Genomic DNA, 25,250 nt, shown 5'->3' on the forward strand with positions numbered 1-25,250 from the left:
CAGAGTCGAGAACCTAGCAGAATACAGGGTTGAGGTCGGCTATCCAAACTGCATTTCTCTGCTCATGGAAATGTTAGATAGATGTGGATATATCAGTGGTGAGTAAATTGCCTATTTATATCCTTCGCCCATTTTCATTATTTATTTATTTGTAAGTTCTCTCTGTATACTAATGGAATTGACTCTGTTGTGTAAGATGAATTTTCCCCAGTTTGGACTTTTAAAAAGTAAACAAGTATTTAAAAACTTTATCTGATCAAATTTATCTTTTAATTTTAAATTCCGTATTTTCCTGTATGATTATAAATATTTCCTTACCTTAATACCCATTAAGTGCACATCTATATTCACTTCTAGTTCTTCAACTGTTCCTTTTAATCCCAGTGTAATTTATTTCAGTGTATGGTGTGAAGGAGAGCTGGTTTAAACCAAATCATTTTCAATTTTCTCAACAATGTTTGCTGAAAAATTCATTCTTTCCCTACTGATTTAACTACCGTCTTAATCACTTACTACATTATTCTATATGATTAGATATTTTCTGGGATACAATTCTGTTCCAATGATACAGATGTCTTTTTTTGTCCCATGATAAAAGATTTCAATTAGAGTGATAAGACATTTCTTTATCTCTCCCTCCTTACTGTTATTCTAAAACATCATCCTAGAAATTCTAGCACTCTCTTTTCCAGAAAAACAATTGAATTGTTTTGATAAATTCTCATAAATTGTCAATGGTTTTCATCGCTTAGAAAAATAACCCAATCACAGAATTAAAGCCTCAGGCATTTGGTCACAAACCCACCCTTCTTTGCTTGAATACAAACAGTCTTAATTTTCAGCCCATGTCCTACCATTTCTACAATTCTGTCTTTGCTGCTTTTGTTCTTCCCTCTGAAATGTCCATCCTGTCCTTCACTTTTGAGATATTACCCAATATTTAAGACCCAATTTGAATATCACTTCCTCCACAAATATGTTGAACTTTCAGGAGGAGAAAATAGAACCGTGGTTACTGGAGGTGACAAAAAGGTAGGAGGAGGGGGTCAGCAAGAATTCGGCTAGTGGACACAGAAAATGATTGTGTTTTTTAATGATGAAAATCCTAATCATGCTGACTTGATCATCATACATTGTACACAAATATTGACAGTCAACTCTGTGCCCTGCAAATATGTATAATTAATTGTTTCCAAAAAAAAGTTTTTAAAAGATGTTACAGTGATAAGTGAACTGAAAAATAAATAAAATCAAACTCTCTGCCAATTTACACCCCAACTGTAAAAGAAAATGAACAAATAAGAAGTAAGTGGGAGTCCCCTTGTCCAACAGAGACATTTCCATTGAGATCTCCCCCTCATTATCTTAATTAACACAATTTTCACACGAGGGGAAGATTTTCCACAGAAATGTACTTTGCAGCAAAATTTAACATAGTAAGATTATTTTTCTAGCCCTTTGTTTTTCAGAGCTAACTCCTTTGGGAGAATAAGCTTTTCTCACCCAGTCACTATCAAAAGGATGATATAAGAATGACACCTGCCTTCTTCCAATGACTCATCAAGGGATGAATCTTCATGTTAGATCCACATTTTATTATCTACAGGGCTCATAAGATAAGAGGTTCTCTCAGCTCTGCTGCAAAATTTTGGCAGAATTTTTCCTCCTGGATTTTACTATATTAATTACCTAAAACAATTCCCAGTGTCGATGCAGATGTTTATTTTCAGGAAACACATCTTGATTCAGTTCCTCGTGCTGCTCTTCATCTCTTAGTGAAAATGTTCACAACCCTGACAGCACATTAGAATTACCTGACAGGAGTTTTGTACTGTGTTTGGATTTTAGGAAACCATAGGAAGACTTAATTATTCAGCTACTGCATTAGGTAAGCCAGCATTCTGAACTTCTTGACCTTGAACTCTAAGAGTTGCACTAAAATTTATATCCCTAGAAAAATCATACTTTAAAAATTGAGAATGATGGGCTGGCCCGGCACACTGCTACAGTGTGCCGCTTGGGAAGTGCAGCAGCGCTCCTGCCGAGGGTTCGGATCCCATATGCAGACCGGCCGCTCACTGGCTGAGCGAGGTGCGGGAGCAACACTGAGGGTTGCGATCCCATTGGCGGTCCCGGTCCGGTACTGGCGCGACACTGAGGGTTGCGATCCGTTGCCGGTCACGAAAAAACGACAAAAAGGAAAAAAAAAATTGAGAATGAAACAAAGGAGGTGATTGATAAAATATGGATTATCATTAACTTTTATGTAGCCCTCATATGAATGTTCTCACTATCTATACTATTAAGTTTCACAAAGTTTGATACAAACTCACATGATGTCCACATAAACACAGAAAGGACAATTGCCATCTCCAAACCACATTACATTTGACATTTCTAATATTCTTTAACATGGGCATCAGAAACTTAAAGAATGTATAAGATGGCTAACATATCCAGATAGCAAAGACATTTGCAGTCAAAATTTCTTTTTCTTTAAAGGGCAAACATATCTATGAAACCAAGCATTTTTTTTTGTTGTTGTTTACTCATGAATATAAGGCAATACTGTAATTATTAAGGATGATAATTCCAACTCCTGACTTATAAGAAGTTTGGTGCTTTGAAAATGGCATTATGGTGCTACTATGTGTGCCAGATCCCAAGGCTTATGGAAAAACAAAGAGACATAAGATAAAACTAAAGCAGACAGAAGTTGGTTGGAAGAATGCAGATGGTTAGAGAGCAAACATCACTTGATGTGTCTGTGCCTGGAAAGTTGAATAAATTCACTGGGTTCCCAGAGAGCAAATAGGAAGAACAGTCAAAGCAAGTGACTACAGACAGGGAAGTGGAGTTGCCAGCAACAATGATGATCGTCTGCATAGTTTTTTGAGAAGGAATATCTGACAGTGACATTTGGTGAACTAAGAACTGAGGAGGTGAGTAATGGTCACTTGGAGAAAAAAATCTACCTCCTGAAAAGTCTCCCCAAGGCCCCCTTCATGTCTCTGTTCCTCAGGCTGTAGATGAAGGGGTTCAGCATAGGAGTTACCACTGTATACATCACTGAAGCAACGATGTCTTTGTCATTGGAGTTGTTTGATGATGGGAAAATGTACAGTACCATAATTGTCCCATAGAATAGAAAAACCACAGAGAGGTGGGAGCCGCAGGTGGACAAGGCTTTGCAGATCCCTTTGGTAGAGGGAACTCTCAGGATGGAAACTCCAATACGGACTTGAGAGATTAGGATGCCAATCAGTGGTATGATGATTCCCAGTGCCCCCACAGTGAAGATGACCAGCTCATTGACAGAGGTGTCAGAGCAGGACAATTTGAGCAAAGCAGCAAGATCACAAAAGAAATGAGACACTGTGTTATTAGGAGATGAGGGCAGAAGGACTCCAGGGTTGCAACCAGCCCCGGCTCTGGTTGTGTGAGAACCCCCTCACCACCCCATTCAAGGAGTCTTAGAGGGAATATCTGGAAACGAGCTCTAGAAAGAAGGACAAACTTTTTGTTTCAAGTCAGAAAAGAAATAGAATCCTCAAGTAGTACCAAGATGTGGTATGCTGCTCTAAATTATTCACCTCTGTACTTACCAGCTGCTGAAGCCTAGGACAGTTTGATCCCATGAAAGATGGTCAATAGTTATTTGTTGAAAAAGAACAGGAATCATAAAACATTTTAAGATGAGTTGAGCCTGGGAAACAAACTGTAACAAGAGGCAGGTTTAGGCAGCCAGGGGACACTTGGTCAGATACAAGGAATCAAAAATACATGGCCCTTATTTTCTTAAATAATATCTTTAGTATTTCGAAGATTCTTGGAGACAGAAAGAACCTCATATGCCAATAAACATCATTTTCTTCATCTCTGAAACTAATTTAAACTCCTGGTGCCCCTTTTAGATCTGAAGGCAAACCCATAGGCAAGTAAGGAAAGAGTCCCATGTACAACACAGCTACCCACAGAAAAGATCTATCACGCATCCTACACCACATGTGTTGTGATCATAGGCAGTCAAACTTACTGAAATCACAAACACACATCTTACAGACAGCACATGGGCAACATAAACCCAAATAACATATGCACACACGTTGCTGGGAGGAAATGTCCAGCCTTCTCCGACCTATGCATATATCCGAGATGAAGGCACTCAGCGTGTGAGTCAGTCACACGCAATATGCAAATGAAGTCATACAACACAACACACACAAAAAGTACACAGAACTTTTCTGATGGACACCCACACACAACTACGGAGATTACTAGGCCCCTTCTGATGTACGCCAGTTCTATGAATTCAAATACATTCTGCTTCGTGTTGTTACCTGAATCCTCACTTTCTGTCCAGAAGAAACAGGATCCAAGGGAAAAAAGGAAACCTCGGTGGCCCGAGGATGTTTACAGACTTTCATGTCTGTTCACCAGCTTCAAAACAATAAGCAATATCTCCTTTTACCAACCAGAAAGAAGTCCCAGTGGAAAACAGCCGCAAGTCCCTGACTAGAGAAGCAGTCAAATTGGGCTAATTGCCCCACTTCCTCCTGTCCCTTGGGAAGGAGCATGTTTAGGGTCCAAAGGGGCTGAGCTGCAACTGGAGTCACAGGAGAAAGTATCCCTAATGTCAGTGATACCTTGGGCTTCTGGTCAAGCCACCAACTGGGAAGCAGGAGGTTTCCTAGTCACCTGTGGTCTCTGCATTATGAATTTTGATTCTCTGTACAGCAGTGTGTTGCCTGGGCAGTGTAAGGGTCTCAGCAAGATTTTATAGGATCCCACAACACCTATACAAGCCTCCATTAGAACACAAAGCTCCTTAAAAATTTACTTGTCTCTTCGCTTCTCTGTGAAGCTCTGTAGGATAGGGTCTGTGCCCTGTTCAGGAGTTGGGGGATTGAATAGTGGTCTCTGCATTATGAATTTTGATTCTCTGTACAGCAGTGTGTTGCCTGGGCAGTGTAAGGTTCTCAGCAGGATTTTATAGGATCCCACAACACCTATACAAGCCTCCATTAGAACACAAAGCTCCTTAAAAATTTACTTGTCTCTTCACTTCTCTGTGAAGCTCTGTAGGATAGGGTCTGTGCCCTGTTCAGGAGTTGGGGGATTGAATATATAAGCTCTGGTAAAAGACTTTGGGCTCTCCGCCTTGACTAACAGCATACCTGAGCAACTTGTCAAAGGTCTCTGAGACTGAGGTTCTAAGTGGAAATAGTAATAGTATTTTCAGTGTGCATTTGGAGTATGATTGAATGAGTGCATAATGAAAGCGTTAAGCCTTATTGTTAATGTCTTTGCATCACTAGGGATCAGCTGAGGCACACAATAGGCATTTTGTAATTGCTATTCATTTGTTTATTCACTCACTTGTTTACTCAACAAAAAAATATTAAGGCTTTTACAAAGGTAAGACATTGATACATGCTCTGGAGATGTAGAAGTGAATAATGTAAACAGAAATCCCTCTTATGGGACATATTCAAGTTGGAGGATACAGAAAAAAACTTTAATACAAAATAAATGGTAGGTAAATGATGAAAACTGATGGAGAATAATAAAAATCAGGCATAAAGCTAGTCAGAATCAAGGAAAAGTTTTCACAAATATGTTACAAGGTTCTTTCTCAAAAGACCCTAGAGATCCCTTCAGTCAAGTGGCTCCTGGTCTTTAAACTGGTTTAGGTATGGAAGTATGTGAAGGTTGATGACTCACCATTGCACTGATTTGACTCAGGACTTACTTTTATTTTTCAGACATGCAAATAAATTATTACTTTAGTAGACTGCCCATTCATTGCATTGCTAAAGACCCCACAAGACCTTGCCATAGATCCCTATGAGTTAAAACAGTTTTACTAACACTCTGCCATTGCCACCTAATACAGTAAAGCATCACCTTATTTCTACTGGTTAAACAAAGAAACCTTGGCCACTCTCAGTTCCATTAACCCCACTGTAATTAAGAAGCTCGTGTCAATGGCAGTGTGTCCCATTGTTATACCAGATCTCAGAGACATTGTTGCTACCAGTGAATTTATCAAGGCCTTAGTCAATGGTGTGTTCTCCAAGCCTTTCCTGGAGACATGGGTTTTAAGAGTAGACAGGTTGTACATAATTACTCCAAAACTTTTTATTTTTCTACGACTTTGGATTGCTTCCTCCATATCTGTCTGGGAAGCAATGGCATCTTGATGTTATTAAATGTAGGCCATGGATAAATTGAGGTTTCAGTTGGACAACAAATGAAATGTAGAATGCCAATTTCAATCATTTACCACATAAAATCCAGCATTTCAGATAAGTTTACTTATATCAATAATTTTGGCCTTGAAAGGGACCTTAGACCAGGTAACTAAGGTAACTAAGACCAGCAGAAAATTTCGGTTAGCCATTAACTTGAGAACTGGAAATCATCAGTTCCTGAGGTTAGTAGAGGAAAAAGAAACTGGCCATATGGCTGAAACTGCCCAGAGATGAAATCATGCCCCGAAAAGATCCTTCTTAAATGTTTATTTCTGCTTACCACCCATTACACCCTTTTCTGTTGACTTACTTTAGATGTTGTGAGCCTACAATTAAGGATTGAAACTAAGTTTTCTTGTTTTTCTTACCTCCCTAATCGACTGCAAACAGAGGAAGTTAGAGAAAGGCAAAGCATCCTAGCTGATTATTAACTCACCTTCTTGATTAACAGAAAATCGCATCCACATTAGTCAGAGGTCAGAGTCAGGTATTTTTATGTTCCAGTGATATTTGACTGAGGTTATTGTCTTTGAGCTCTCCCTGGGAGATAAGGACTCTGACCCTGAAATAACATCAGGGCTTGAAGCTGATGTCCATTAATTAGTCCAGTCCACTAACTATAGAATCCATGATGCCAAAGCACCCAGTCCATCATGGGACCCTGACATCTGACTCAGACCCTCTACTGATCCAGTGACCAGGCTCCCCCTTTTTTTTTTCCTACAGGACAAAACCCTTACCTTATCCTCCTACTTCTTTCTCTTTATAAACCCCAGAATAGGCATCATAAGGAAGGATGATTTTAGGCTGGTCATCCCCCAGATGCTGGTTATCAGAATAAACTTTCCAATCCTCTCACCAAAGTTTGGACTTTCGAGTCATTTGTTTAGTTCGAGAGGGCGAGCCGAGCCTGGCTGCTGGTAACATCCTGATTAACCTTATAGTTCACACTTCTTTGTCTAACAATCTTAGAATATATTCTCACACATGTTCTTAAGTTTCTTGTTCACACAAATTAGTAAGGTCTTATAATTACCACTGTCTATATGCTGTCTATTCCTGGAGCATACATTACAATTCTCCTCTGGGCTGTGATGGTATCTAACTGCTGTTATTTGGCTGGCAGGGTGGGGAGGAACATCTCTTGAGTGAAGTAGGCATTTATTTGAAAAGTTACAGATGCTTTAATATCTAAGGATTTTGTAGACACAAAATTGATAATCAGTGTGGATTGAAATGGAAAAAATAGTACATAATTTAGTATTTTATAGTAAAATAAATAGAGTCAAATATTTTGCTTTTGCCAAAACCTTTAGTAAGGCAGAGGTTATGTTAAGTCAATGTAAATTATTTCTTGTTCTCAGAACTTGCCCATGTTTTTAACAAGAAAATAGTTGGTGTTGCAAGAACTATTAGTTGGAATTTTAATTACTTACTGTAGAAGATATATTATTTGGTTATAATGGATTTAAGGAAAATCTAAAAGGAGCTTGGGAGGTTAATACAATATGAAACAAATAGGCTTAGTAAGAGGAAAAGGAGGAAAAAGGAACAGAGGGACAAAAAGAAAACAGAGAAATGTGAGCACAGGGGAAGCACTTCAAGAAGCAGGACTGGGCAAAGACTTTATGAATAATACCTGAAAAGCACAGGCAACAAAAGAAAAAATTAATAAATGGAAGTATATCAAACTAAAAAGCTTCTGTACAGCAAAATAAACAATCAACAGAGTGAAAAAGGCAACCTGAAAAATGGTAGAACATATTTGTAAACTGTGCATCCAGCAAGGGACTAATACCCAGGATATACAAAGAACTCAAACAACTCAATAGTAAAAAATAAATGAATAAATCTGATTCAAAAACGGGCAACAGAACCAAATAGACATTTCTCAAGAGAAGACATACAAATGGCCAACAGGTATATGAAAAAATGTTCAACCACTAATCATCAGAGAAATGCAAATCAAAACTACATTGAGATATCACATCATCCCAGTTGGACTGGCCATTATCATAAAGATAGAGAATAACAAATGCCAAATGCTAGTGAAGATACAGAGAAAGGGGAACCCTGATACATTGCTGGTGGGATTGTATTAGTGCAGCCATTATGGAAAATAGTATGGAAGTTTTTCACACTACAGATAGGGCTACCATATGATCCAGCAATTCCACAACTGGGAATATACCCAAAGGAATGTGGGAGGGATACCTGAACTCCCATGTTTATTGCAGCTCTATTCATAATTGCCAACATGTGGAACCAACCTAAATGTCCATCAATGGATGATTGGATAAAGAGAATGTGGTATATACACACAAGAAATACTACCCAGACATAAAACAGCATGAAATTCCGCCACTTGCAGCAAAATGGGTGAGCTTGGAGAAAATTATGTTAGGTGAAATAGGCCAGGCACAGAAAGAGAAATACCACATGTCCTCACTCATAAGTGGGAGCTAAAACAAACAAACAATAGTAATAATAGCAAGCTTAACTTTTAGAAGAAGAGTGAACTGTGGCTACTAGAGGTGGGAAAGGGGAGGGAATAGAAGGGATAGTGTATTAGTCCATTTTTGTATTGCTATAATAGAATACTTGAAACTGAGTAATTTACAAAGAAAAGGGGTTTATTTGGCTTATGATTCTGGGACAGCTGCATCTGGTGCAGGCCTCAGGCTGCTTCTACTCATGGCAGGAAGCAGTAGGCAGCCAGTGGGTACAAGCAGATCACATGGTGAGAGGAAGCAAGGGAGAGAAAGGGGGAGGTGCCAGGGCTTTTAAGCAACCTGCTCTTACGGGAACTAATAGAGCTAGAACTCACTCACTACCCCCCCACCACCACCACCATCAGGGCACTAATCTATTCATAAGGGATCTGCCCCCATGACCCAAACTACTCTCAAATTGTCATTGTCAAGTTAGGGGTCAGATTTTAGCATGAGCTTTGCATAGGAAAACATATCCAAACTCTATCACTCCACCCCTGGCCCCCCAAAACTCATGTTCCTCTCACATACATAACACAGTCATTCCATCCCAACAGTCCCCAAAGTCTTAGCTTGTTCCAGCACCAACTTAAAAGTCCAAAGTCTCATCTCAGACTAAAGGCAAAACTCCTTCCAGCTGTGAATCAAAAACAAATTTATCTACTTCCAAGACATAATGGTGGAACAGACATTGGGTACACATTCCCATTCCAAAAGGGAGGAATAGGCCAGAGAAAAGGAAAAACAGGCTCCAAATAAGTCTGACACCCCAGCAGGGCAGACATTAAATCTTAAAGCTCCAGAATAATCTTTGACTCCCAGTCCTGCATCCTCGGCACAGTGTGGGGTTTGAGCACCCAAAGCCTTGGGCAGCCCTGCCCTCATGGCTCTGCTGGGAGCATCTCACTGGGCTGCACTGGTGCCTGCAACTTTTCCAGGCCAGCATTGCCTGTTTCCAATGGCCCTGCAGTTCTGCCGTCCTAGGGGCAGCCCCACTCTCTTGGCTGTACTAGACATTTCCCTGGTTGGGCTCTCTATGGGGGCTCTTACCCCACATTTCTGCTCGGCATTGCTCTAGAAGATGGCTTCCAAAGCAGCTCTATCCCTCTGGCAAGTCTGGCTGCCACGTCTCCACTGCTCTCATGTTCTGCTAGCCTGCAAATTTAACACCACATGGACACTACCAAGGTTTCCAGATTGTGCTCTCTAGAGCTACTTCACAAACCACAGTTAGGGCTGCTTGAGGTGGGGCTGCTCCAGCCAGCATGGCTGGGATGCAGAGAGGAGGTTCCTGAGGGCAGCTGAGTCCCAGTTCTGTCCTCCAGAACAACCTGTTTCTCCTAGGCCCCTGAGCCTGTGATTGGAGGGGTGCCCTTCCACAATTTGGAGATGCCTTCTGGGCCTTTCTCTCATTGTCTTGGCTATTAGGATCTGGCTGCCTCAAAGCCAAGCTAATGTCTTTAGCAACCAGTCTATCTGCTGTATCCTTGAGTTTTTTCCCTAAAGTGCTCTCTTATTCTCTACCACATGACTGGGCTGCAAATTTTCCAAATCCTTATGCTCTGCTTCCCTTTCAATTATAAATTCTGGCTTTACATCATGCCTTTGCCACCATAACTGAGCATAGGCTGTTACAAGTAGCAATTCAGCTGTCTGAATGCTTTGCTGTTTGCAAATTTCTTCCACCAAACATTCTGGTTCACAACTCTTAAGCCCCACCTTCCACAAAGTCCTAGGGCATGGACACAATGCAAACAGTTCCTTGCTATGGCATAGCAAGGGTGATCTTTTGTCCAATTCCCAGTAAGTTCCTCATTCCTATCTAAGAACTCATTAATGTGGCCTTTACTGCCCATATTTCTAACTGGATTCTGGTCACCACCATTTAACCAGTCTCTAAAACATTCCAGACTTTCCCTGGTATTCTTATATTCTAAATTCTCACCAACATCTAGGCTTTTTCTAACCTGTTCTTCCAAATTCTTGTAGCGTCTCCTCAACACCCAGCTCCAAAGCTGCTTCCACATTTTCAAGTATTTGTTATAAGCAACATCCCACTTCTCTGGTACCAACTTTCTGTCTTATTCCACTTCTGTTGCTTGGAACTGGGTATTTTATAAAGAAAACGAAATTTACTCCTTATAGTTTCTGAGGCTAAAAAGTCCAAAGCCCAGAGAACACAGCTGTTAAAGGCTTTCTTTGCTGATGACTTCAGTGATGGCAGGGTATCACATGGTGTAATGGCAGAGTACAGAGAGACTAACCTCTTCATTCACTCTCCTTTTAAAGCCATCCAAACTGTGACCATGACCACCATTTTTAATACTCACTATGACATGGCCCTACAATCTAATAACCGCTTCAAGAACCCATGTTTCAATTACCATTATAAGATTTCCCACCCTCTTAACACTGTTTCAGTGGAGGTCAAGTTTTGGGGGAACATTCAATCCAAGGCAGATAGTGAAAAGTTCACTAACAGATGCAAAACAACTAGATAGGATAAATAAGTTCTACTGGTGTATAGTTGAGCCACACTTCTACAACTAGCAGTTTACTGCTTGTTATCAAATGGGTAGAAGAGAGAAGATCAAATGTGCTCACCACAGAGAAATGATTATGTTTTTGTAATGATGACTATGCTAATTACCCAATTTGACCATCACACATTGTATACATGTACTGAAATATAACTCGATACTCCACAAATATGTATCATCAGTTCATTACAAATTAAAAAAGAAAAAGAAAAATCAGAAGACTATGTGTTGGCATCAGTATCAGATAGAAAGGGTTATAGAAGAAAATGGAGAACAGAAAACTTCCTAAAGCCCGGAGACATGAGCCCCAAAGTCTTACCTGCTTACAGTGAACATTTTAAGGGTACAGGAGGACTTGGAGTTTCACTGAAGAAGCATTAATTAACACACAGAATTCAGAGCGCATGTGTGGGGCAAAAGAACAATCAGATGAGTGTAAAGATGAAGGGAAATGTAAAATGGGGCTGGAGAGGAATGTCAAGAGATATAAGAGCTGTCAGTAAGAGTTGTCCAAGTTACAACTGTTAATTGAGAATTCTTGGATGGTCTCTATGACTGCCTAAGACAGCAGGACTGAAGAAATGACATCGTGGGGTGTCCTTGGCCCCAATAAGTTTCTGAAGAGCATGTTTCATATCCTTATTCCTCAAGCTGTAGATGAAAGGGTTCAGCATGGGGGTGACCACAACATACATCACAGAAGCAATGATGTCCTTGTCTTTGGACTTTCCTGGTGAGGAGAACATGTAAACACTTGCAATTGTCCCATAATATAAAAACACTACAGAGAGGTGGGAACCACATGTAGACAAGGCCTTGGAGATTCTCTTGATGGAGGGGGCCCTCAAGATGGTGACTGCCATGCGTATATAGGAGCCCAAAATAGCAGTCAATTGCAGGATGATAGTCAGTCCTCCCTCAGTGCATATAAGCAGCTCATTGAGGGAAGTGTCTGAGCAGGAGGACTTGAGCATAGCAGCAAGATCACAAAAGAAGTGGGGGATGATAGTCCCTGCAGAGAAGGACAACTGGTCCACCAGGAGGGTGTGCAACAAAGAATGGGCACCAGAGAGAAACCAGGACACAGCCACTAGAATGATACAGAGCTCATCCCTCATGATGGTGGTGTAGTGGAGAGGGTGACAGATGGCCACATACCTGTCATAGGCCATCACTGTGAGAAGAAAGCTGTCAATACAACTAAAATGCATGAAGAAATACATTTGCGAGATGCACCCAGCATAGGAGATAAATTGGTCTTCAGAGCACATGTTTATCAGCATCTTAGGAACTGTGTCAAATGAAGTAAAGAGGTCAGTTAAGGCCAAGTGGCTGAGGAAGAAGTACATGGGGGTGTGGAGGCGAGAGTCCAGCCTGATGAGAAGCCTTACATTCCCATATAAAATCTTCACAGCTGCACCAAGAATTTGTATTCTTTCATCCATTTTAGCTTTTAGGAAAGAGAAACATAAATGATATAAATTCCTTGTATATTTGAACTCTACGTATTGCCATTGTCTTGTGGTTAAAATTATCTAATATTGGCCACTTTTTGCAGTTCAATCTGCTGTGCTCTTAACCACTATATAAAAAATTCTCCACTCATTAGTTATGAGCACCAAACACCGTGTGCACTCTAGGGCTGCAAGGAAACAAAAACTGTCCAAAATTTTCCTAGTTTCATGTCTAGGTAGTTCCCTTCATTTATAATTATCATTTTCCAATTGACAGAAAACACTCACATTCACTATGATTTATTCAAACCATAAATATTTATTGAGGGCCTGTAAGATTCATGAAGCAAGTGTAATTCCTTCAATTTTATAGGTGTGAAAACTGAGGCCGGGGAGTGAAGTGACCTTCCCAAGATCTCACAACTGTTTGATAGTGATTCTGCATGTTAACTTCACACAGCAGAATGTCTAAGGTGTCTTATCCTGGGACATGAAGTGAAACAAAGTACTCACATAAGTCTGAGTAACTGAGTCACACTAAGGTATAAAAAAATGATAGCAGATCCTTTTCAGGAAACAGGAAGTTGTCTGGGGCATTAGTTATCTCAGTAGTTGATGCTCCAGAAGAAAATCACTTAAGGAAGTACTTGAGGTCACAGGGGCAAATCAGAAGCCCACGCACACATACAAATCATATATACATGCACACACATGCATTCACACACATACTCACACACTCACACTGCTGATTTGAGGTTTACAATCACCTGTGAGCAATTCCTACCTTAAGGGAAGGATAGCCAGTGTGGTTTGGTTCATACACACTCACATACACAAGTCACAAATAACACACAATCATGTACCATCCACACACAAACACACTTGCAATACACCATTAACACAACACAAACCTGACATGCCTGAAAAACTTACATACCACTCATATATAACTCAAACACTAAGCACACACATTACCAAAGACACACAATTTGAAAATCTCACAAGAAACAGAGATGAACAATACACATACATATTCAGCCATATACTCACTAAAAGAAAAAAGAAAAAAGCAACGTGCATGGTCACACACACACTCCCATTACTGAGTGGGGTGCTTTGGTCCCCTCTAACACATACCCTTACTGGGTGAAGGCGGAAAGCATGGAGCATGAAATAAGAAATTTCCTATGCTTTCTGCTTCATGCTTTCCGCCTTCATCCAGTAAGGATGTGTGTCAGAGGAGACCAAAGCACCCCACTCAGTAATGGGAGTGTGTAACATACACATGGCAACATACACAGAGAACAAAAGTTAGTTACTTATTTAGTTGCTTATTTAGTCACAGGCACAGTTATTAAACCACTACCAGCAGCCAATGCACGTGGTAACATACACACGGTAATACACACAGAAAAGCAGACAATACACATTTCCACTCTCATACACGAGTGTGTCACCCACAAACACAACCACACACACTAGCACACACCGCTGAGCAGAGATTTGAGCCCTCTCTGACCTTGGTTCCTCATTGAGTTCAGGCATCTTCTTCTCCAGGCAGGAGAGCACAACACTTAGCTGAGATTTCATCCCCTCAGCTGTGATGCCCGCACACGCGGGAAATGCCAGTGTTGGAACAACAATGAGGCAAATATTTAAGATCACAGGCATGAATTTGGAGTCCCTAAATCACACTCTCAGGAGGGTGATAACTAGGTGTACATGTGCTAAATCAGGCCCCAGATTGGATCAAACTCAGGAAAAGAATCAAGCTGTGAGTCAGATACCAGCACACACACACATGCACGCACACACACACAAAAAAAACAAAGGCAAACATTTCCCTAAGCACACAGGCAGATCCATTGCAAGGGGAGATTTTCAGCTTCTGACCTGTGCTTATCCTTAGTGAGTTCACACACCTTATGTTCCAGATTGTTGCCCAATCTTGAGTTGTTTTTTTTTTTTTTTTTTTTTTTTTTTTTTTTTTTTTTTTTTTTTTTTTTTTTTTTTTTTTTTTTTTTTTTTTTTTTTTTTTTTTTTTTTTTTTTTTTTTTAGGAGACTCGGTATTAACACAAAAAAGAAGAAATACCTGCAACATCAGTGCTTCTACAAACCTTTATGATCCTTAACCAGCTCCAGAGCAATGGGAAAATGATAACGTTTTAATCACCAGGAAGAGCACTGAAACAAAGTCCGCTAATTTCTGGGTAAGGGAGGAGCCAATATGGGCTAATTGGCCAATTTCTTGTTGCCTTTTGGGAAGCAGCTTGTCCAGGAGCCGGAGAGGGTGGAGTCACAGGGGACTGTGTCCCTGATGCTGGCATTACCTTGGGCTCTTTTCTTCTTGGTCATGGTTCCAGCTGGGATGCAGAATTTTTAAATTTTTTAAATTTGAAATCATTTCAGACTTATGGAAAAGTTGTAAAAATGAAATGAAATATTCCTATATACTCTTTGCTCAGATTCCCCAATGGTTCACATTTTACTGTGTTTGTATATATATATACAAACACACATAAATATGCATATACATATGTATTGTGTGCATATTTCAGGCTATAGACTTTTAGCAGGCATACCACAGTGCATTTTATCACCAGCACACGTTTATCAACTTTTCCTGTTGCTGGTTATTTTATCCTTGATCAGTTGGCAAAGGTGGTGTCTGCCAGATTCTCTACTGTGAAGTTACTATTCTGTATTTGTAATTAATAAGCATCATTTGGATAGATATTTTGAGACTATGTAACCATAATCTGTTCCTTATTAAAACTTCCCCCACTATATTTAATATCTGTTGGTGATTCTTTTTGAGTATTTAGATCCCTAATCCACTTGACACTTATTCTTATATATGGGGTAAGGTATGGATTTATTATTGTCTTATTTAAATGTCAATCTAGTTATCCCAGCACCATTTATTACAAAGTCAAACTTTGCCCTAGTGATTTGAGATGCTACCATTACTGTATGTACTTAGGTCTAATTATGACTTTCTATTCTATTTCCTTGGCCTATTTTCTATTTGTATATTCATATTTATATGTCTTAACTATAGAGATTCATAGTATGTTGTAGTTTCTGACTGGGCTAGCTCTTCTTCATTGCTTTTAGTTTTTAGTGTTTTTGTGGCATTCTTTAATATTTACCAACCTAGTTAATCTTTGTGTTATTCTTCATTTCTTCAAGAATTTTTAAGTGTCTCTTCTCCTAATATCTTTTCATTTGTGTGAAGAAGTTTCCTTGGTATTTCTTGTAGTAGAGGTCTGCTGGCAAATTTTTAGTTTGTACTTCTAAAAATTTCTCTTTTTTTACCTTCGTTTTTTGAAGGACACATTTGCTGATACAGTATTGTAGGTTAGCATTATTTTTATTTTTAGTATTCTAAAGATGCCATTTTTTGTCTTCAAATTTTCTCTTGACCTTTTCCTGCTGCTGTTGTTAAAATGTCAGTTTCATTCTTATGGCTTTTTTCCTTTTGCTTATGTATATTCTTTTCTTTCATTGAGGTATAACTGACAAATAAAAATTGTCTATATTTACTGTGTGCAACGTGATGTTTTCATATATGTATACACTCTGAAATGACTATAACAATAAAGCTAGTTAACATATCCATCACCTCACGTAGTTACCATTTTTTGCATGTGTGGTGAGAACATTTAGGATTCAAGTATACAACACAGTATTATTGACTATAGTCACCATGCTGCACATTAGATCTCCAGCACTTATTTATCCTAACTGGAACTTTGTACTCTTTATCAACGTCTGCTCATTCTCCCCAATCCCCACCCCTGGCGATCACCATTCTACTCTCCGCTTCTATGAATCCAATGCACATTAGATCTCCAGCACTTATTTATCCTAACTGGAACTTTGTACTCTTTATCAACGTCTGTTCATTCTCCCCAATCCCCACCCCTGGCGATCACCATTCTACTCTCCGCTTCTATGAATCCAACTTTTTTAGATTCCCCACATAAGTGAGATCATGAGGTATGTGTTTTTCTGTGCCCAGCTTATTTCACTTAGCATAACGTCCTTCAGGCTCATCCGTGTATTTGCAAATGATGGGATTTCCTTCTTTTGTAAGGCAGAGTAATATTTCATTCTTATATATATTTATATGTATATATATATCACATTTTCTTTAACTGCTCATCTGTTGGTGAACATTTGGGTTGTTTGGGTTGTTTTCATAACTTGGCTATTGTGAATAGTGCTACGATGAACAGAGGAGTTAAAATATCTCTTTAAGATCTACGTTTCCTTTGGGTATATACTCAGAAGTGGGATTACTAGAGCATACGGCAGTTCTGATTTTAATACTGAAGAACTTTCATACTGTTTTTCATAATGGCTGTACTAATTTACATTTCCACTTAGTCCATTCCTATTGCTTACAACATAAATACCTGAAACTGGGTGGTTTATAAAGGAAACAAAATTTATTGTTTACAGTTTCAGAGGCTAGAAGTCCACAGTGCAGGGAACACATCAGGTGAAGGTCTTGGTGGTCGCAACGGTGACCCAGGGGTCTCACATGGCAGGAATGGAGGAGCAGAGAAAGACTAACCTCTCATGTGCTCTTCTTTTAAAGCCCTTAGAACCACGCCCCTGACCACCGTTTTTAATCCATTCACTACTGCAGAGTCCTACAATCTAATCACCTCTTCAAGGCCCTGCCTTTCAATTGCCATAATAGGATTTGCCAACGAGACCTACAATCTAATCACCTCTTCAAGGCCCTGCCTTTCAATTGCCATAATAGGATTTGCCAACCTCCCAACAGTCACAGTGGGTACTAAATTTCTAACACATAAAACTTGGAGGACACAATTCAAGCTTCAATGAGTTGGGCGGGGGGGACATTCAATCCACAGCACTCACCAAGAGTGTACAAAGTTCCCCCCACCCCCCACATTTTTCTTTCTTCTTTTCTCTTGTTTTCTTTTTTAGGTGGCTGACTGATACAGGAATCGAACCCTGACCTTGGTGTTATCATCACCATGCTCTAACCAACTGAGTTAATCAGCCTGCCCTGAGTTCCCTTTTTATCACGTCCTTGCCAGCACTCATTAGCTTTAGCCTTTGTGGTGATAGCCATTCTAACACGTGTGAGTTGATATCTCATTTAGGTTTTGATTTGCATTTCCCTGATGATAAGGGATTTTGAACATTTTTTTTTTTTTACATACTTGGCCATTTGTATGTCTTCTTTTGAGGAATGTCTATTTGGGTCTTTACCCATTTTTTAATCAGGTCCTTGTTATGACTTGAGTATGATGTGTTTTTTTAATCTGGCTGCCTTTAAGATTTTTTCCTTGCCTGTAGGATTCAGCAATTTTACTATGATGTGATTTCATGTGTTTATTTATTTGTGTTCTGCTTTGGCTTTTCTGTTCCTTAAGCTTATCACTTGGTGTCTTTTATCAGTTTTAGAACTGCTGAGAATTAACTATTTACTTCTCCCTCCCTCTCTCTCTCCTGAGATCTTAGTGAATGTCTTTTTAACCTTTTCCCTGTACTCCAATGTTAATGTATGCTTTTTTCTATATATTTCATTCTTTTATTCCTTCATGTGTTTCACTTTGTACATTTTCTCTTGATGTATATGTCTGTTCCTGAAGCCTTTTACTGTGTTGTCTAATTTTTCATTAAACCAATTTCTAGCATCTAGTTTTTAGTCCTACTTAGCAACCAACACCTTCTACAGGCATCTCCCCTCAAGTGAGACAACTCACTGTGAAAAGTTTTCATTGGCTTCCTAGTGGGCAGATTTCCAGCAAGCTCCATAGGACTGATTGTCTGAAATTTTAGCCAGCATGCATCTGTGTGACTTCTCTGCCTTTCACTGAGCCACAGCCATGCCCTGTAGAATAAGGTCTGTGTCTCAATATTTGGGAGGGCCCCTCCTACTTTGGCATGCTGTCTGAGCCCTAGAGATAGCAGCTGCTTCATAGATCTTCTGTACTCTGTACATTTCCCTTTACTCCTCAAGTCCGTGTCACTATGATCCCATATTATTCTTTACGTAAAACTTTCCTTGTTGAAATTACTGTGTAATTCCTCTCTCCTTATGAAGCTCTAACTGGTACCTTACTGTAGGAAAAGAATTCTTGAAAAGGGATACAAGTTGTTAGAATACAGATAAATTGGAGCATGGTGAGAAGGAAGAAAGAAAAATACCAAAAAGATTATAAAAGATTTTGGAACATGTTGAATAGATAGAAAATATATGTGATTGGATTTCAGAAAGAGAACAGAAAGAACCTAGTTTATAGGAAATATTTTATAAGATAATGACTGAAAAATTTTTAAAAACTGACAAAAGCAACACCCCACATACACAAAAAACTTTGTGACCCTATCAGGATAAATAGATAGAAAACTATACTTCAGCACACCATAGTCTAACTACTGAAAATCAAAAACAAAGAAAAATCTCTAAAGTTGCTGAAGGAAAAATAAAATTGCCTTCAGACATTTATTTCTGACAGCCGACTTCTTAAAATAAAGCATAGAATCCGAAAGACAATGGAATAAGATGATTAAGGGAATTAAAAATGTAACCACAAATTGTGGACACTAAAACCACTGAAAACATCCTTCAAAACAAAGACAATTAAAGACATTTATTTGAAATAATTTACATAAAAGGACATTTCATTAATGTACCTGCCCTAAAACAAATAATAAATAAATTTCTTTAAACAAAGGGGAAGTGGGCCTAGCAGAAACAAGGAGATCTGAAAGAGTATGAAGGAAAACAAAAATAGTAAAAGTAATAAGCAAATAAATGCTGACTACACGAACAGTTATAGTCACATATGTGGAGCCTTAAATATAGGTAAAATTAAAATGCATGAAAACAATAAAGCAAATTTGAGGAGAAGGTTTAATAAAGACAGAGTGCTCAATGGCTTTAGCATAATTTTTAAAAGAGTAAGTATAATAAGTTGCATTAGACACTAATAAGGGAAGAATGAAAGATGTACTCTAAAATTTCTATTTGGCTTCTTTTTATAATTCCATCACTTTATCAATGTTCTCTAAATGTTGAGACATTGTTCTCCTGGTTTTCATTTTTGTTTTATTGTAACATAGTTGAGTGCACATATCTGTGGGGTACAGAGTTGAATATCAATAACTGTATGAAATATGTGATGCTCAAATCAGGATAATTAGCATATTCAACATTATACACTTAATCTTCTTTTGTGGCCTTTACCAATTCCTCCCTTAACTCCACTCTCTCATCCCATTTCCCAACTCTGGTAACCTCACTTCTGTTTTCTCCTTTTGAGAGCTCAATGTATTATTGTAATTGTTGTGTCTTTCTTTCTTTTATTTATTTATTTGTTTATTTTTTAGCTCCCACTTATGAGTGAGAACATGCAGTATTTCTCTTTCTGCACTTGGCTGATTTTACTTAACCTTATTTTCTCTAAGTTCATCCATGGTGCTGCAAATAGCAGCATTCATCCTTTTTTTATGGCAGAGTAGTATTCCATTGTGTATATATACCATATTTTCCTTATCCAGTTGTCTGACAGTGGACATTTAGGTTGGTTCCAACACTTGGTTATTGCAAATACAGTTGTGATAAACATGGGATTGCAGGTATCCCTTTGACATGATGGTTTCCATTCCTTTGGGTATATACCTAGCAGTGGAATTGCTGGATCTTATGGCATTTCTATCTGTAGTTGTTTGAGGAAGCTCCATACAATTTTCCATAACGGGTGTACCAATTTATAATCTTCCCAACAGTACAGGAAGGTTACCCTTTCTCCATGTCCTCAGCAGCATTTGTTATTCTCTGTCTTTTTGATAATGGCCAGCTGACTGGAGTGAGAAATCTCACTGTGGTTTTGACTTGCATTTCCTTGATGCTGAATGCTGTTGAGCATTTTTTCATGTGTCTGTCATTTCATTTGTATATCTTCCTTTGAGCAATGCCTATTCAGCTTCTATGCCCAGTTTTAAATCGGGTTATTTGTTTTTTAATGTTAAGTTGTTTTAGTTCCTTGTATATTCCGGATATTAATCCTTTGTTGGGTGCATAGTTTGCAAATATTTTATCCCACTCTGTTGGTTGTCATTTCACTCTGTTAGTGGTTTCTTTTGCCATGCAGAAGCTTTTTAGTTTGATGTAATCCCTTTGTTTATTTTCCTTTTGTATGCTTTTAGAGTCATATTCATAAAGTCTTTGCCCAACCCTACATCCTGAAGTGTTTCCCCTATGTTTTCTTTTAGGAGTTTTATAGTTTCGGGACATATATTTAAGTCTTTAATCCATTTAAAGTTGATTTTGGCATATGATGAGAGGCACGGGTCTGGTTTTATTCTTCTACATATGGATGTCCAGTTTTTCCAGCACCATTTATTGAAGAGGCAGTCTTTTCCCCAATGAATGTTCTCAGTGCCTTTGTCGAAGACCAATTCGCTGTAAGGATGTGGGTTGATTTCTAGGTTCTCTATTTTGTTCCATTGGTCCAAGTGTCTGTTTTTATGCCAGTACCATGTCGTTTTGTTTACTATAGTTTGTAGTATAATTTGAAGTCAGGCAGTGTTATGCCTCTGGCCTAATTTTTTTGCTCAGAATTGCTTTGTCTATTTGGAGTCTTTTGTTGTTCATTATGAATTCAGCATCCCTTCATGATAAAGACTCTCAGCAGATTAGGTATGGAAGGAAAGTATCTCGACATAATAAAATCCATATATGACAAACCCACTAACAACATCATCCTGAATGGGGAAAAGTTGTTCCTTAAGGAAGAGAACAAGACAACAATGCCCAATTTCACCCCCCCTATTTAACATAACACAGTGTTGGAAGTAATAGACAAATCAATCAGGCAAGAGAAAAATATAAAGGGCCTCCAGACTGGAAATGACGAAGTCAAATTATCCCTGTTGTATATGACATTATGCTATATATAAAAAAGCGTAAAGACTATACTAAAAATCTTAGAGTTGATAAATGATTGCAGTAAAGTTGCCGGATGCAAATCAATAGCATTTTTATACACCAACAACAAACTAGCAGAAAAAGAAATCAAGAAAGTTAGCCTATTTTCAATAGTCACCAAAATATAAAACAAAATACCTAGGAATAAAGTTAACAAAGGAGAACTACAAATCACTGTTGAAAGAAATTAAAAAGGACACAAAAAGATGGAAAGACATTCCATGCTTTTGTATTCGAAGAATAAACATTGTGAAAATGTCCATACTACACAATGCAATCTCAATCCCCATCAAAGTACATTCTTCATAGAAGGAGAAAAAACTTTCAGGGCTGTTATTGAAAGGTATTGGCTCACTCCTGCCATTTTATTAATATTTTATGGTTGTTTTATATTTGTTAGTTCCTTTCTTTCTCTTTTATTGTTTGTCTTTGCTGTTTGGTGGGAGGTAGTTTTCTTTCTTTTTTTTTTTTTCTTTTTGTACTGATAAAATACAGTTTCTTTCTCTTTCTCGTTTGCATATCTTCTCTACTAGTGGGTTTTATTCTTTCTTGTGTGTTCATGATGGTAGTTACTGCTCTTTTGATTCCAGGTATAGGATTCACTTAAGGAATTCCTGTAGGTCCAGTCTAGTGGTGGTGAACTTCCACAGTTTTTCTTTGTGTGGTAAAGACTCTATCACTCCTTCATTTCTGAAGGATAGATTTGCTGGGTATAGTATTCTTGGCTGACAGTGGTTTTCCTTTAGCACTTTGACTATATCATCCCACTCTCCAAAGGGAAAATGACTCTTCTTTGAAATTGAATGAGACCTACACAGTGTCGACCATTAAGGCAGGCACACTGAAGAAGCTGGTGAAGTACCTGGTGCTGCCTTCCAGGACAGTGGCCCCTTTTACATCTATTCCTTCCTGTGCACCTCCCAAGCCTTCACTACCACCCAACAGGACCTGGACCTGCTGTTCAAAAGGTGACTACCCTGACCCCTGCATGGTACCGGTGTAACTTGACCACCTACTAGCTATGAGTCTTGGGAATGTCACTGCACCTCTTTGAGCCTCAGTTTGCTCAGACAAATACTGAGGTGCTAAGAGGACAAAACATGGAGGGTTATTATAGGGACTTAATTGGAAAAAGCACGGAAACTGTTTACCCAGTGCCTGGCTTTGCAGAAAAGGCTACTGGAGGGGTTGTGCTGGTTTGTGTTTATTATTTTCCTCTCCCTCATGATAAAGCTCTTGTCTCATGCCTCACTGACCCTCTGTCCTTTACCATTTGTAATAGAGGTTTCAGATTCTATTTGGGGGGGTCCCACTCTGGGTGTAGCCACAGTAGGGATTCCTGGGGCAGAGGGGCCCCAATCCCACTGACATGTGGGAAGAAATTGGTTGGGGCTCATTTATTAAAGTATATATGAAATTCCTACTACATGTAGGCACTTTTCTAGCATTAGCATAATTCAGTGAACAAAACATAAAAATTCCTGCTCCTCAGGCTTCTATTCTAGTGGGGGAGTAAGATGATACACTAGAAATCATAGCAGGGAGTATACACTGTGCTGCAGATGTGATGCCCTCATGGCCTCCTCTAGATATGAATTCATTCTTCTTTATCTGAATGGTGATGGTGGACCCCAGGGCCAAAAAAAAAGTGAGTGTGGAGCTGTTCAATAAGATGATGCTTTACCATCATCTGGGCTCCATCCGGTCCCAGCAGCACAAGAAGGGCAAGGAGCAGCAAGGGGTTGGAGTGGGGGGAATTCATATCCACTGTCCGGAGGTAAAGTAGAGGCCTCAGGATTAAGAAAGGTGCTCAGGTCACACAGTTTGTAAAGGTGGAGCTCAGTTTTTGACCAGATTATCAGGCCTCAGATAAGGGAATGGCAGGGGTGGGCCGCAGATGCTTCTGCCCACCCTGTTGAGTTGAGCCACTGGCCACATCCACACCACCATCACCCTGTTCAACAGTGTGGCCAACTGTGTCATCACCACCTGCCTTGGGGATTGGAGCATGAAGGCCCAGGACAAGGCCAGGGTGGTGGAGCACTGGATCGAGGTGACCAGGGTATGCTGTGGGAGGAGCCTAGGGCCACTCCAGAGCTTTGGGAACTGCTTCTTGGCCTTTATCAGCTCTCAGGTTTGTGGTCTGTGGCCCCAGCCCTTACATAGACCCCAGCCCCTTCCTACCCAGGGGCACACTGGCCACTGACAGGATGCTCATGTCCTCCCTAGGCTCGAACATGTTTTCTTATACAACTATTACAAGACCTGGAAACTGGAGGTCAGAGAAGTTGCTGTTAAGGGTCAAAAAACCTAAACCTGGAGATTTCAGCCTAAAGCATAAAATAGATGGCTTCAAAATGTTAATGGGTAGTACATGCAAATCCCAAGATTCACTGAAAAACTCCCCCCAACCATCTGCGTCCGCAGCAGTAATGCAGGTGGTTCTTAGGAGTTCAGTGGGAAACTACTATGAATCTCACACCTGTCTACATTTCTGGCTACAACTACCTCCAGAGAGTAATGGCTTTTTTTCTGCCTTCTAAGTCTCTCCTGAGTTCCTCTCAATGGAAAACATAAAACAAAAACCATACAGAAAAGGGAAATCTGGAAATTATATTTCCCAGCATCACCACCACAATGCAGGGGAGACCTTAGAAGTGAGTGGTGATGATGCAGATTTAACAGACAATCCAGTACAGAGCATAAGAACAGTAAGAAAGGAGGGACTGGGTAGGAGGCTGAGAGTGCCTGTGTGCAGGTCCCGGTAGCAGGATGAAGAATGTGTGGGACACAGTCACCCCAGATGAGCTCACTTTAGATCAGCTCACCTGCACCTGGACTCGGAAGCATGAGTGAGACCTCTACAGAAGCATGAGTGAGACCGCTAAGTCCGTCATTCCAAGCCACATCGCCAAGCCCCAAACAACCCTCAGATTCATGAGCAACATAAATGCTTGTTGTTGAATGAAGCTGAGATTTTGTGGTCATTTGTTATGCAACATTTTGGTGGGAAGAGCTATCTGATACACAAGAGTGTGAAAATGCCCCCATATCACAAGGCACATCTACCATCAGTGGAGTGGGAAAGTAGGAACCTAATATAAAAGTGAGGAGAAAGGAGTAAAGTTTTATTTTTACTTTTTAACAATAATCCAATATATCACACCTGAAACCTGGAATGTTGAACAAGTACTATGCAGGAGACTTTTTTTTTTTTTTCCTCCTATTTTTCAAAATTTTTGAGTCCACTCTCTCCCACCCATGTCTGATCTGGGAGTCAGGGTTCCAGGACTGCCTTCAAACCCTGCCAGCTTCGTGCAGTGGGGACAGGAGAATCACTCAGACACCCCCTACCAGGGAGTTGGGACAGGATATAGACCAGGTCCTCACTGCCCCCGTTACTGGGACCCCAGGAGGGCATGGTGGGGATGCGGGCAGGGGTTTAGGACCAGGCCTTCACGACTGTGGTGGTGGGCAGTCGTCAGATGGGGACATCCCTGCTGGGCACTAAGTGGAAGCTGGCGGGTCA

The 25,250-nt window shown here is 39.7% G+C and overlaps 1 protein-coding gene across 1 annotated transcript; it reads right to left on the reverse strand.

Annotated features, from left to right (window-relative positions):
- Window positions 1–2,971: 2,971 nt before the first annotated feature.
- LOC103604733 (olfactory receptor 1J4-like) lies at window positions 2,972–12,731 on the reverse strand. Its single transcript, XM_008589305.1, has 2 exons — window positions 12,299–12,731; window positions 2,972–3,384 (listed from the first exon to the last, which is right to left on the reverse strand). The coding sequence occupies exons 1-2, from the start codon at window positions 12,729–12,731 to the stop codon at window positions 2,972–2,974; spliced, it is 846 nt and encodes a 281-aa protein (XP_008587527.1).
- Window positions 12,732–25,250: the final 12,519 nt, after the last annotated feature.

The sequence above is a fragment of the Galeopterus variegatus genome, unplaced genomic scaffold (genome assembly GCF_000696425.1).
Source record: "Galeopterus variegatus unplaced genomic scaffold, G_variegatus-3.0.2 Scaffold5363, whole genome shotgun sequence".
Lineage (NCBI taxonomy): Eukaryota > Metazoa > Chordata > Mammalia > Dermoptera > Cynocephalidae > Galeopterus > Galeopterus variegatus.

Coding starts and splice junctions, on each gene's coding strand:
- LOC103604733 (XM_008589305.1), bottom strand. CDS start 12,731: ATGGATGAAAGAATACAAATTCTTGGTGCAGCTGTGAAGATTTTATAT. Junction 3,385..12,298: donor CCAGTTGTCCTTCTCTGCAG/GGACTATCATCC, acceptor CCTCATCTCCTA/ATAACACAGTGTCTCATTTC.